The following is a 15,558-nucleotide window of genomic DNA, read 5'->3' as shown; positions in this document are numbered from 1 at the left end:
TAGGTTTGTGTTTCGACTAATGTTACAAAAAAAAAGATTACATAGACTAGATTTAGATCTGATTAAAATGAACTGTTTATCTACTCTACTAAAACTCTTCATGAAGTAAGTTTTTTTTTGTCTGTCAGTTCAAAAAACGTGTTTTTTTTAACAAGGAGGTACAACTGTGGGGTTGAGATTACTTGTTTCCAAGAGAAATCAATTATAGTGCCAGTTTATATTGTCAGTATCTTGAAACAAGACTACATAAGGCTAGTATTATTTGTAAAAATGACACCCACTTGGAAAGGATTCAGTAGCTAATGCATGCTATTCCACTTAAGTGATGCAATTTCCCTAACACTTTTGCAATTAATCAAATTATCAAAATCGACAGATATAGCCTAGTGAACTTGGGTTTGTAGAGCCCCTCTCATTCTGGGGCCCCAGAGCAGTTGTCTACCTCACAGTTGGTAATCCAGCCTTTGATACTCATAGCTTCAGGTGAAATGATCAACACCATATTTTCTTTTTTCTTAAGTTTATATTTCGTTTAGACTGTAACGGACAAAAACAATAGAAAACAGGAATAACAAAATATATGTAACAAGGATAACCTTTGCTGAGCTCGAATATGACATATTTCGTACTCTTATTTTGAAGGCCTAAATCCCATGTTTTCCGGTCTTGTTCGGCGGTGTTTGCGTGTTACTTGACTCGTCAGTGTGATAGGAGGGGACAATCCTGAACCGAGCTCATTTCTGCCCTCACGTTCCCCGCCGGAGAGAGTGTCCGCTGGTTCCGATGAAAGCACTCAGTCGTAACTCGGGGTGTATTTCATAACCCGGGCTAACCGTCCTTCCACATGCGCTGACACGTCTCCAGATATTACACACATCCCGTCGGGCGGCGGAGGGAACATTTACTTGGCCGGTTTGACACATTGTGAGCACACACTAGAGACGCGCAGAGGGGGAAGATGTTGCTGAAGGAGTACAGGATATGCATGCCCCTCACGGTAGAGGAGGTAAGTTTTCTACCAGCTTCTTATTCTCATTTTCACCAAGACTGGGGTCCGGTACTGTTCAGACGACTCGACTTTTGACAGTTTACCATTTGGATTTGCTGTTGCAGACATGTGGCAAGAGGTTACATGAAGTGGTAGAAACACTTTAAAATGAGCTTGAAGAACTTCATTTAAAACTGGTCCATGTCCCCATCTCTTTGTCACTACTTCTCCGTGAGGCTGACAGTGTAATCATTACTTTTTGTTTGGTCACTCATTCACCCTCATATAAAAGAACTACAGTAGTCCTAAATATAACTTATCTTAGACAGATACAACACAAACAGCATGGTTTACAGAGTGAAACACTTTCACCAGTTCTAAATTTGACGAATTGTTTGATCAACTGAGAGTAGAATGAACTATAATTACTATCTGATTAGCACCCTGCAAGAGGCACTAGATGACCATTGCAATGTTGTGGTTTCAGCACTGTTCCTGTTTCAGACACATACTCCCTCTTACACACACACACACACAAACACACAAACACAAACACAAACAATTACATGTACATTGCCATGTATAAATTCATACTGGCCTATTGGTTGCATAAGATTACACTAAGGCAATACTGGGGATCAGCAGGGGGTCTCCACACTTAGTTGTGTTGCATGCTAATAGTTGCACTTGTGCTGCACTGGTTGATATCACAGAGACAGGGCCATTGTCCGTATTCAGCTCATTTGTCTATTTGGTCTCACGACTCAGTCTAAAATTAGAAGGTGAAGATGATTGCTCTCTTGTCCCGGCATGCACGCAATACAGCACGGCAGCTCCTTTTTCAATTATCACCCATGTCATTGTTTTTTTGTTTTTTTTTTACTCATCTTCATAGCTGGTGTTGTTATGATGCGTCAGTGTTGTTGGTTTTCTTATAGCTGGGTGGAATAATGGACTCGCTGCGGCACAGTGTATCAACTGACATCTACTGATTTCAGATTGTGAGTTCAAAACCCAGTTGAGATTTGGTCCTCTCTGAAGAAACATCCTGAAGCTTGAACAAGCAATGCACTCGCCAAAATAATTAGGGCATTTGTTATTTAAATAAAATCTATTTTTAGGAAAGGAAGGGAGAGGCGAAGGCAGAAAAAAAATGACTGCTTGCATTCAAATCTTTTACATTTCCTTCCTTTCAGTCTCTTGCTCTAATGATACTATCACAACTGGTCTGCACAAACACGTTTAACCTGCAGCTAACTGCATCAAGTTTATGCCCATTTTCCTCAGGAAAGACTTTCTAGGAACTGAAGAGATCACCATTGAATAATGTGGAATGAGATGCATCCCTGCTTTGTGTTACAGGCTGCTTCTTTACATGAACTCTTTACAAGAATGTTATGTTTATTCTTCCTTCGGGTTGCCACTGGGCAGCCAGTGCTATATTTTCTCATCACAAGCAGTGAAAAAGGCATTAAACCACTGACTCATGCAGAAACCTGTGGTTAAAAGGGAAATGCCAGCCACAAATAAAAGGGTATCGTGGGTAGAATATGTTTGCAGTTTTTCTTGCATGTGCACTTAGATACCTTTGCAGTGTGCCTGTGTGACATTTCATGTGTGTGTGTTTGCATTCATACATGCATTTTCCATTCAGTAAATCAGCCTTTGCCATGTGTGTATTTAGAGCCCAAAGGAGTAGGGAAAGCGCTCTTGTCACGCCTGGTGAACTTTTGAGCAGATGGTTGTTTATGAGCAGCAACAATAGTGCAATTAATTACTCAACTGGTGATCAATTTTGAATAAAAGGGCTACACCACAACAAAAAAATCTAAACGCAGCATTGGATACTGATGTTATTCCAACAATTACATCTTAAGTTTTTTTTTCTGATGATCCTACATTTAACTTCTCAATTCTATTTGTAAATACACTTCAAATTCATACTGCCAAAAAATAATGGATTAAACTTTTAACATTAAGACTTGCCCTAACAGCACCTGCTGTTGTAACTTCCTGTCACTATAAATTGCTACAGAGAAAAACACTTCCTTTACAATGCAGGCCAAATCTAAAGTGTGACATGTGCGGCCAATTTCTGATTAAGTTCCTGCCAGTTCAAGCTGCTGATAATTCTTTGTGGCTGGCTTTTTAAATTTTCTTTTTGTGAAGCTGTGAGGCCATGACGGAGATACATACCTATAATGAAGCAAAATAGGATACGTAATAGAACAATTAAAAATACATCTGTGGGTACATCTGTGGGATTAAAGTAGAAAGATTTGAGAACAGTAGATCACATCCTGAAAAACAGCCACACACTGTTACACTGTACTCAAGATGTAATGTTTAAAAAATGGAAAGCAGCCATCTATTACTGCTCAGGTAAGGCCCTGGAGTTTGCTTGTTTTTGTTCTTTTGCAAAGATAAAGTCCTACTTGGAGTAATCCCAGGAAGTACGGCATCATTGTTTGTTTACTGTCCTAACTTAGAATGAAGTCTACTTAATGGTCCGAAGGGAAACGTAGAGAAGGACGTGATGGTTTGTTCTGTTTGTTTCTTATCATGGCTGCACACATTGAGCCGAGTGTCTCCTGAAAGTTGACTCACAGTTTCCTGCCCCGTCCAAAGGGGAGAGGAAGGAGGCATAGCTGGAGAGACTGATGGAATGAAAGAAGGAAGGGCGGTGGGTGGATAGTGAGGGAGGATAAACGACTCCGGGCTGACTGCTGAGGGGCTGAGGGGAAGGGACAGACGGAGGGAAAGGATGGCAGAGAGGACGGAAAGAGCAGAGGGAGGACTGGGGGTAATGCGGGAAGTTCTGGGAGGATTTTTTTTCATGAGAAATTCCCCAGGGTCATTCACTAATACACTGTGTGTGTGTGTGTGTGTGTGTGTGTGTGTGTGTGTGTGCTTAAATACGGAGTCATGGGGACATGCAAGGTCATGTCTCTCTGTGTATTGTCTCTGGGAAGAGATTACTGTCTGCTGCTTGGATGTGTTGCGTCATCACAGCCTTACTACAGCAGATGTTGGACCGGACTATCCGAGCAGTGTTTATACAAGTTTAACAAACAGCATACACACTGAAGAAATCATTTAGCAATACCAGAAGGCTGTTCCAGGAGTTTTTCTGTGAGCCTCAATTCTCTGCCATCTTAGTCATCTCGTGTGTGTGTGTGTGTGTGTGTGTGTGTGTGTGTGTGTGTGAGTGTGAGTGTGTGTGTTGCATGTTTGTACTGCCTTTTCCCTCCATTTTCCTGATTCTTCATTTATACTTCCAATAAAGAATTAGAAGTAGTGACTTACTTACTCTCTGTGGAGTCTTTGGGTGAAACCATAAAAACCACTAACCAATCACCAACAGTTTCTTTATGTCAAAGTGACAGTTCAACATAGTTCTTAGCCGAGCATAATGGTTGTGTAATAAGTAGGGGCAGGATGACTCAGTGTAACTCATGCCAAATCAAGAAATTCAGGTCTGGATGAAGTTGGTAACTTTGGATGAGTTCAGTCACAGCATAGCTTCTGTGTTTGAGTATTGGCTTGAAGTTCCATCTCAGAAAAGATTTAGATGTAACTCTAACCAGAACCACTTAGCCAAGAAATAATCATTGTCCCTTTTCAGTGTCTTGGGGATAACTCTGCTGTGTTCCTCTCCTGTGAGCAGAGTCATTCATCTGCCACCGCGCCCATTTTTTATTTATTTATTTCCCCTGGAAAGGATAGAGAGGTGATGCATCACGGGAGACTCAGATAGATGTGTTCCCTCTCCTGGTCTGTGTGTCTGTCTGTCTACCATTATGTCTTTCTCTGCCGCAGCAGCTCTCGCTTGCACCTCCCTGTCTTTGGCTGACATGCCCTTTTTTCAAGCTCATGAGAAAAATGCTGACTTTGCCCAACCTTTGGCTGACCTGAGTCACCGTGCGCCTCCGGGAAACACGCCTGCTTTCAGAACCCGAACCCAGCCTTAACGCGGCCTTGGTTGATGAATCTGAAGTTTTCCTCACAGCTTTGATTTCACACTCTAATAACTTCATCTGTGTGGTGAAGAGAGCACTGGAGACCTGCTTAGAATTGTGCTCAGAATCACAAAGACCCAGACTGAATCAGCTGAATAAGGTTTTCACAGGAGCTTGGATATTTTCAGGGCAGAATTGAAGCAGATCTTCATTGCAGAAGGCCAGTCCCCCCCCCCCATTATCCTTAGTATAATAACATGTATAACAAGCATAATGACATTGAGCGAAGGCCAGTGAAAAAGACACCCATTCAAAGCTGAATAAACTGAACATTCATGCTTTTTGAGTCTAGTTGATGTAGTTGATAGACGGTCATAACCACTGGCTGAAAGGCTTTTTGATGGGGTGTTAGCTCTAGCAATAACTGAAGGATTATTGCACCATCTGATTGTGAAAGACTATAATCTGCACTGAGACCTGCTGGGCAGCGCCTTCTCTCGGCATAGGCTGTCATATGCGCAGTAAACCTAAAGGTGTAACCATTTTTGACCGTTATGTGTCTCAGCAAAGTATTTCAGCAGAGCACAGTACAGCTGGTTCAAACCCAGAATTAAAGATAGTCCCTCTGTTTCCACTTTGCATATTTATGAGTGTGTGTGTGGGTTTTGAATGAATGTTAAACAGGTAGCATGTGGGCATGTTAAATCACATTTGAGATCCTGTAATGACTTTTACAAGGGGAAGTTGCTTGTTTAGGTGCTGCTGGCAGGCTGAGAGAATGGATGGGTTTATTCAGGGATGGATGACTGTATAAATGGGAGGATGTGGGGCTGGCTGCTTGAATGAATTGCCGGATGGATGGTTGGAAGGACACCTGCGTTGTTGTTGTTGTTTTCAATGCATCAGCATCTCTACAGATCTCAGTCTAGCCAGAATTCATTAGAGAGAATGAGTATCCTATACTGTAGTACAGCCCACACTTGCCAAAAACCACATATAGTTCATTCACCTTAGTAAAGCGCCGTTTGGGCTCACACTGTGGGGTGTAAGCTGCACAGCTGCATCTGCACAGATGATGTTGAGATATGAAATTGCGCACACCACAGACAACTGTTTGTCTAAAAGCAGCTGGCACACAGTGGAGACAACACCTGATATTTGTCATATTGTGATGTAATGGGCCAATGAAGTAGTGTAATCGGATTAGAAACTGCTGTGTCGTATTGCGCTTTGGCCCAGGAGGGATTATCAGTTATAGGTGTTCATAGAAATGTTCATGTTGTACAGACATTGTATCAGCCCTCAAAGCATGACACTGACAGTTTGAACCATTTTATGCAACACTAGCTTCCATTGCTTGAGGGATTATTAAGTGGATGGAAACAGTACATTTTCACAAAAGGCAGTAGAGGGTTAAATCAGTGTTGGCATTTTTGTCCCTTTCCCCTGGTTATTTCTTAAACGTTGAATTAAAAAAACAAAAAAAAAAAACTAGCGATTGCTGGTTTGTTGAAACCCCGTTTTAATAAGGGCTCTTTAACAAGATTGGTTGCCATTGTTCAGTCCCAGAGCATGTTTCCATGACGGCAGCAGTTAATTTCATGTATCCACGGGCTGGGAGAACTGAAAAGCAACGAGAACAAATGTGCTATAGCTCAGCACGGACACAGAGGCTTCTTTCCAGACAAATCAAACTGTTTTCTTAGGCAGGGTAATTAAAGAAGACAGTGTCCTTGGATGGCTGGGTCTTCCTGCATTTAGAAAAAAGTGATGTAATGAAATGTTATATGAAGTTGTGTAACGCTAGACTTTATTGATCCTTGTCAGGGAATTTTCCTCCTCTCTTGTCCCCGTTCACACAGGGAGGTCAGGGGTTGTGGTCAAGTAGGTGGCTGCTTGCTTACTCGGGGGCCAACACATAAAAAGTTCCAAGGTATCCAAACTAGCAATATGTCGACCACTTTATTTTGCACAAACACTGCTACCTGTTTATTCAGACTATTCTTTGCATTGTGGTTAGATGCCTCCCATCCACTCCAGGGTTTGTTTAGGAAATGGAGCCTGTCAGACGCTGTTTGTTTCTTTGGTGTCATGGTAAGGTGCAAGGCCTTTTTGCCATCTGGTATACATGACAATGCCGTGATTCAATCAACATCCCATTTACTGCCATTTACTCTTCGAGAGGAAACCATCATGGGTTGTGATGGACCATTATCCATGGATGAGGCCCTTTCTCATTTCCTAGATGGCTCTGTGTGTGTGTGTGTGTGTGTATTGTATTGTATTGTATTGGCAGAAAAGGCTGTTTCATAACACGAGAGCTATATGAGATCGTCACGCCTTGCTGACAGTCACACTCCGGAGAGGGGCTGTTTCACTTATCAGTGGAACATATTCTGCTTGTCTCTCTCTCTCTTTTGTACACACCCACACTGTGAGCTGAAGTGTGCATGTTTTTATTATTTAACAGTAACAAGCATACACACATCACAGGGCGCATCATCATTGTGTCTGTGTTGTAAGCTGTTCAGCGACCTGCAACTCGATAGCAGCATCCACCGCTGCCGTCCTGAGCTGCTCAGATGAGACTGATGATGAGCTCAATGGGCTGCTGAAGTGTAACACTGGTTCCTAATGCGCTGAAAGAGAGTAAAAGCCTGATGATGGCTTTTTGGAAAATAACTTGGCATGAAATGAAAATCAGCAGGGAGTGTTGCTTGATTGTTGTGCTCTGTCCGGTGTGTTTTCTCTTGAATAAAACATTGATTTGCTATGACTGCTCGTCTTATCAAATGCAGCCTTTAAAAACAATGCATTAGTTCTGACGACTGCACCGGGTATGACCTTATTTATTGTTAACATTAATTATTCAGAGGCATAGGTGTAATTGTAAAATACTTAATGTCCATATTACCCAACTTTATCCATTATGAATAAAAGCTCTACACTTTTATGCACACCAGACTCTTTTTGTTCTTCTATAGGTTTGATATGAAACGGCCTTGTGTCACCATGAAGTTAAAGAGGATTTCTTCCACCGTCTCTCCGCTGCACCAACAAATCACAGGAGGGATAAAAGTCATTTTCTACCAGCAGCCAGAGTCTGAAGGCGGCTGCTAAATCTGTAACGTGTGGCTGAAAATGGAGACAAAGCAGCTGATTCTTTAGACCAAAGCCACTATTCTTGCTGCGTTCAGTGTGGACATCTTCACTGAAACTGCTTACTGTTGCTGCTGCGGGTTCACTTGCTTACACTGTATCTCAGGAACAGCTGAAACAGCATGCTGGGATTAGAGTAAAAAGCTTTACTGTTTGTTGCACGTCAACGTGACTGAGGAATTTGAAGGATTGGTATTATATTTAGTCTTCTGTATTACTGTGAACAGACCTGTGTATAAAATCACCCAAATATATACAAATATGGTAAAAGGTTGAGAGGCCGGATAGGAGATGAGGGTGAGTTAATGGAATTATTTGAGAGATGAAGCTTCACAGCCTCTTTACAGTACTTGACATTACAGACATTCATCTGCTGCACTCAGCCAAACACCTACAAGTGGATTTGTGCACATTTCTTTGTTGTTTATCAGATGAGATTTCACAGGCTGTGGTTGAGCAACTCTGACAGGAATGACATGGAATAGTTTATTCTTTTGGCAGAGCGGTGACGTGTGGAATGACTAGTCGTTGCCAATGACAGCGGTAGTGTATGTGTAATCTCAGGGAAGTAATTTGTCAGAAGTTAAGGATTACAGGTGAGTTGATGATGATGAAGGTGCGGTGATGTGATTTGCATGTTTTTTTTAATTAATATTAGTGTGTGGAGACATGTGAAAAACAGAGTTAGTCATGTGGAATACTATATGTCCATTGATCACAGTGAGGTTTTCCCCCAGGGGAGGCTCACTTTCTGTTTGAGCAATGCCCAGCTGCGCATACATGCAGCGACAGTGTAGATTCACACATAGGAGTTGACGAGTGCGTACGCAGTGTTTTTTCCCTTTGGCTGATAATAGCTTTACTGCTGCAGAGTAGTTTGTAGAGCCTGAAGAATGTGGATTGTTCCACTCTAATACACTTAACCCCCTCTCAGTTCACTTTTGGTCACATGTCGCTTGCATATTTGTCTCATTTTGTTGGATGTTACTTTAAGTTTTTATTGATTAAAATTATTTTCATTATCGATTAATCTACTGACTATTCTTTTGATTAATGTAAAAAAAAAAAAAAAAAGTGAAAATAACTTAACATTTTCCTTCACTCAAATAGATAGCTTACAGTATCTTCTATTGTTGCACCAGCAGTTACCGTCATGACTTTTGTGCTTGACAGCAGAAGGTAGGAAGCAGCTTGCGTGGAAGTAGCTAACAGTAGGTTTCCTGCTAAACATTAGCTCGACAACTTTTGAACTTAGAAAAATTTAACTTTCTAATGTTATCATGCTAGTATTTTACATTACATATTTTAACTGTCAGCATGTTAATTTACATGCTAACTTGCTAATGTTAGCATTAGGTGGTTGTTAACGTCTCGTATGCTACACCCATGTGTTTACACAGTTTGCGAACTGGCGTCTCTTGTACCCTCCTCATTCACTGAGAAGTGTGACTGCATGTTAAAGACTAAATGAATGAATGAATGCATGATTTAAATTGTTTGATAGTGATGTCTCACTGTTTGAGACATATTGCCCACAAATGACTTATCTCCACACCCAGCCGTTGGATGCTGTTCCCGTCAACTGCTGCAAGTTCCAGTAATTGGCCTTATGTTTCATGCACGCTCTGCAGACCATCATGCTATTATTTGTCCTCCCGCAACCAAATTTCTCCAAATTTGTATTTTGTGAGAACAGATTCCTGCCAAAAGAATAAAGTGTTGGTGATTACAGTAGAACAAACAAAAGAGTAAGTGAAAACAGATTCTGGCTGTGATGCAGAGAAGTTGTTTACAATAGGGGGTTTATGAGCACTGTTATGATCTGGAGGGTGGTTTGATTTCCCCTGTAGGTTGTCCCTGAACGTACTTTTAGTGCTGTATGGCACTAAACACTGTTTATGGTGCCTTTAATCCTTGTATCAGATTGCTGATCTTGCAATACACTGAGGGAAAAGAACTTACTGTCTTTTACTTTATGACTAATGTTCCCTGAATGAATGCAATGCATTTTAGTTTAAAATGGAGCCATCTCAATCTTGTTGGTACAATCTTCTTACACTTTTTGTCTGTTTGCCTTACGCTGCTGAGGTTAACCAGGACTGTTAGCCTCCACATTTAGCTTTTAATTTGTTCAAGGTCATCTGAATATAAATTGCACTCCACCAACTCAAATATAGACTTTGAATTTTTACCTACATTTGCAAGACCCAGGACTGAAGCTGGTTGTTCTTGACAGCTTCATTTTTTTTTTTTTTCTGTTGTCCAAACATGATCAGAAATGGCAGCACATCATGAAAATAATGCACAAGACACCATGAAGTGTCCATTTTTTTTTTTTTTCATCAAACATTTCCCACTGGACTGTAATCCTCAGGTCAGCCTAGAATGTGACCTTCTTTTGAAGAGGCTTTGGAGAAACATTATCACAAGGTCCACATAAACACATTGTGGTGCTCAAGGCTTGATTTAGGCTTGTAATATCTCCATTACTTCAGCAAATGTCACATTGATAATGCTATCACTTGAGCGTGAAAATGGCTTTAAAGTGGCCTTCTGTTTATTTGGCTACACTATCAGGGGCTGGTTATCCAGCATGTACTGTGTGCTCTGACACTGATTAGGGCTCTGACTGTTTTGTTAACTGTTTGCCTTTATTTCTGACTAGCTTTTACCACTGGAGGCTATGAAGCGTGAGTTGTCATCTGATCAAATTTAATTTAATGTTCTGGTGGTCCTTTCTCACCTTCTGTAGTTTCACTTGTGCAGTGCGTGTGTAGTGGAGTATGTGTACGTGTTCGCAGGCACAGAGCTAATGTTTTTCTACAACCTGTGCTTGTACAGTAGCCGCTAGTCCCTGCTTGTACTCCACAGAGTGACTCAGAGATTGTACAAGTGCTGTGGTAGAAAAGGAGGCAGGAGGAGGCAGAGCAGAGCGAAGAAATAGAAAATAAAAATAAGCGGCTCTTCCTCCCTTCTTTTACTGCTCCTTTTTTTTTTTTTTTTTTTCAATTAGTCTGTGAGGAGATGAGAGGGAAAGATTTACTAGGAATTACCAAGACTGGGATGAGGGTAGACAGATGGAGATGGATAGAGGAGGTTCAGTTGATGCTTTCATGCAAGATACTTGCTGTAAAATACATGCAAATGGAAAGTGAGAGAGAAAGAAAAGATAGACAGAGGTGGTGACACGCTTGAGTAGTCGCATGAAATATGAAGAAGGTTGGAAGAGTTGAGAAGGAAGTAATCTATGGTTAATGCAGCCAGTGGTTTCTGAGCAGCTCTTTAACATTGTGTCAGGGAGACTATGGCTTGTTTGTGGATGCATTAAAATGACGTGACCGGTTTTCACTGTAATTCCAACAGCTTTCAAATTATCTTAAGAGAGTGAATGTATATGCGAAGGTTTTTGTGTGTTTGCTTTACAAAAGCTCTTTTAATTCCTCTTGCTGTCTCTTAACACAAAGCAGGTCAGGCTTAAAACCTTGGATGCGTCAGTGCCCACGTGATCATATAAAAGTGATTGTGATTCATAGGTGCATCTGTTTTGTACTTGCTGTGAGAAAGTTTTGAAAGTTTTGCTTCCGCTGTGTGTTACCGAGGATACTTTTCCACTCGGGATAAGAATACACTTGCGCACGCTGGTCATCATGCTGTTCTGCTATGCCTCCAGCCCACACACAGGTGCAGCTCATCTTGGAAGAACTATCGGCTCAGCCCCCACACACACACACACACACACACACACACACACATATATATATATATATATATATATATATATATATATACACACACACAAATTAGACAGGCTATAGATAGCTATATGCTGACACACTTCATTATCATCTCTTGTTTCTATGGTTACTAGTGCCATCCATCCCTACCATTACCCCCATAGCAGAGTAGATTATAGTGATTATGGTGTAAGACCATCCCTAGGATAACTGTCAAATAATGAGGCAGATGATGGGGTCTTACCAAACCTGAGGCCTGGGATTTTGCACCAATCATGTCCTTGCATTGTGCTTTCTAAGTTTCAGCTCAGACATACTGATGTGAGGGTAGGTAGGGTCTCTAGCTGTGTCCATTAAGAGTCAAATAGTACTGTATGTTTCTCTCCCAAGAGGCAAAAGCATATTTTTTCTTATCCCTTGACAGCAATTAGCCCCCCAGCAGCAGCGTTTGGGGTTTCAGGTTGTTTTAATTTGAAATATTTCACCTTATATTCTAAGCTCATGAGCCCTTGATGTTTACACTAGATTTACTTGCTGCTTTTGTCAAACTGGCAAGCATGAGAAGTATTCCATCACATCAAAGCTGCAGTAAATGATCTCTTTAGTCACTGTTCTGCTGTTGTCTCTTAGAGGTTAAAAGCTTTCATCTGGATTTGAAATGAAAGACCGCATGGCCTTTTGAGTGATTATGTTGACAAGTTTGATATTTAAAGTGTTGCATCCTGTGTAGCTAAAGGTATTGGCTCAAGTGCATTTTTTTCCTACCATACAAATACAGAATGACTCCCATTACACCCATTCTGGGGCAATAGTACAGATTCACAGAACAGCGCTGGTGTCAGCTGGAAAATGAGCCAGTTTGTCTCAGTTCCCACCAGGGTGAGTTCTCTGTAGATACAAGGTTTTCTAGGGACAGCAGTGTTTTACAAGCATGGGAAAAATGTAAGGTCAGTATTTCCCCTGTCCCTTCCACACAGGGGAATTGTGATGAAGGAACACAGAGATCATCAACTCACTGAATACCTGCTGAAATGAGGCTAATAAACTCCACGCCTTATCTTAATAGCCTCGAAGTGAAGGCTGAAGTTCAGTCACTCTCTGGCAAGACAGCCATAGGGTGTGTGTGTGTGTGTGTGTGTGTGTGTGTGTGTGTGAGAAAGAGAGAGAGAGAAAGAGCGACTGTCAGGACAGAATTACCTTCCTGTCACATGATTGTAAAGTAAAGGTAGGTCACATTCTCAACCCTTCCTCTGAAAAAGATGAGTTAGGATTGATTTTCCCCTTTACAGGGTGTGGGTATGTATATGTGTGTGTGTGTGTGTGTGTAAAACGTGTGTGTATATTTTGTCCTGTTTTAGTGTCCTCTTCGACTGAGTCAGCCCTAACCATGGCTGATTTGTAGTGTGATTTAGAGGATTAGGGAGCGAAAACGCCTGCTAAGATGTATTGACTAGCGGAAGTGTGCGAGAGAGTGTGTGTGTGTGTGTGTGTGTGTGTGTGTGTGTGTGTGTGTGTGTGTGTGTGTGTGTGTGTTTGTTTGTGTGTGTGTGTGTGTGTGTGTAGGCTGGATATGGTGGACAGGGACACAGAGGGGGCAAGAGAAATTATGTTTTGAAGAACAAGAAGAGAGATGTCCTCATCTATTCATTTGGATAATAGGAACATTACTCACATTGACCGTTCCAAGCAATCAGTTTATATGACAGGACTAAAAAAAAAAAATCCATATTTTTTTAATCAGACAATAAGCACATTGCTTTTGTGTGCAGTTTTACAGAAAGTGTATAAAGAATAATGGACTGTTACTAATGATTTTTATATGTTGTGTTTTGCTGTGTCTGTATGATTCACACATAATATTTTTTGACCATTTGGGTGTCAATAGAAGAAATTGCTTACTACTATTTTTTTTTATTATTTTATTGGTCTTATTGTATTCTGATTCATGATCATCTTTCCATGTATTTGACTGGATATGTTGATATCATTTGGGTTTCAAACCCGGTTTAAAATAAAGACATGCAAAGGCATTGTGTAAAATTTGCTTTCGTAATACTGATATAATCATGGATGCCATGGGCTCTCAAGAAAATGTTTGTTTACTTTCTGTCAAAAGTAACCTAAAAAGAGAGAGAGAGTATTTTTTTTTTTTATTGTAAAGCCTCCCAAAAGTATCGCTTTTTCTGTCCTAAAGGAGGATGATGCTTAAGAAATCCTGGTTAGGAGCTCTTCTGTGTGTTTGTGTGTGGCGGTAGTGATGCTTTGCTGAAACTGGTTTTAGAAACTGGTTTTTAGATTAGAAATTGTACAGAAAAGCTCCTCCCATAGGGGTTGTTGGGGTTGTTTTTCACTGGGGCTAGAGCCTGCAAAGATGTTATGGCTTGTGTGACTATGACTTGTCTTGTAATTGTAAAATCACCTGACTATGGAACAAGAAGTGCACATGACATTTGTAGCCAGCTGACCGAAAGGGACCCCCCCCCCCCACCTCAAGGGTTTCAACTTAGAAACAGAATTATAGTAATCCTCTGTTGCATATCATATTAGAGGGGTCTTACAGAAATGAAATGGGTAAAAGGAAAGTGAAATATCTCTCACATCCTCAAACTTTGAATTTATTCAGGGTCTCGTCACGTAAAGCTCATGTTTACTTTGATTAGCAACACTCAGTCAGAAAGAACTGTGAATGGGTGGGATTGTAGCGTTCTGCTGTTGTGTCTGTCTCACAAGTTTCACGAGTGTAGCCTTGATGATCCGTTTCAGACTGCCACTGCAGCCTGACTGAGAGTGACAACACACTGATGAGAGAGTTAAACTCTTGACTTCTGAGGCAGAGGCCAGTCTTCTACAATAATATTTTTTGAGTTGTGATTATCAAAGCCACGACCTCGAGATTTGATGCCAAGGAATTAAGGAGGTTAACAAGTAGAACAACTTCTGAAATACTTGAGAAGGCACTAAGATAAGTGATATGAGGAAACAAGAATTTTAATTGTCCCTACGGAGTGGAGGGCTGTGTGGATGACCGACTGCCAACCACTGAAGGATTCTTGTTACATGTGGTGGAGTTATTAGTTCCTGTCTGTCCCTCATTAAAAGAACATTTTAGCGGTATGAGTTACAAAATACCTTGACCAACAAAACCATGCTCTTAGTCAAATAATGGGAACTAACACAGTAAGCAGCGATACACAACATCCTGTTGTTGAGGTGAGTTGAGAGGGGGTTCAGCAGTTTCAGTTCATGTTGTAGACCAGTTTGGTTGTGTTAATCTGTGTGAGTTATATATATACAGTGTGTATATATGTATGCATTAAGTAAAGAATACAGCTTTATTTTCAATTTAAACATTGTGAGGTTAGATGAGAGAAAGTCCTCAAAAGCATCAAAGACAAGACATGTCCATTTTTGTCTCTGCATCAAATTGATTTTTTTTCTTTTACTTAACAACATAAAATACCAAGTAAAGGTATATATGTGTTGTCAGGTCAGTGTTGTATTAAAAAGACAATGTCATGTTGTTTTTCTTAAGCATTAAAATAACCAGGGGACTTGTCCCACATACACAGTTCATTTGAGGTCATTCGGTGTAATAAGATCAAGAAGCTATTTTGAATTCTTATCATTGTCAGTGACGGTCTGTGACATCATCAAAAGGACCCATGAAGAGCCCTGTGGTGCTGCAGCAAGGTGAATTTATCTCTTTTAACTATCTGAT

General features: G+C 40.8%; 1 protein-coding gene across 1 annotated transcript in view; it reads left to right on the top strand.

Moving 5' to 3' along the window:
* Positions 1–710: 710 nt before the first annotated feature.
* Positions 711–15,558, top strand: part of LOC130166185 (cytoplasmic phosphatidylinositol transfer protein 1-like) — a 74,033-nt gene continuing 59,185 nt past the window's right edge. Inside the window, exon 1 of the mRNA XM_056371591.1 lies at positions 711–1,006. Within this exon, the coding sequence (XP_056227566.1) occupies positions 959–1,006 (48 nt within the window). The 5' untranslated portion in view covers positions 711–958. The remainder of the gene's footprint in view (positions 1,007–15,558) is intronic.

This window comes from Seriola aureovittata, chromosome 3 (genome assembly GCF_021018895.1).
Source record: "Seriola aureovittata isolate HTS-2021-v1 ecotype China chromosome 3, ASM2101889v1, whole genome shotgun sequence".
Classification (NCBI taxonomy): Eukaryota; Metazoa; Chordata; class Actinopteri; order Carangiformes; family Carangidae; genus Seriola; species Seriola aureovittata.
This window is presented reverse-complemented; position numbering and strand designations above follow the sequence as displayed.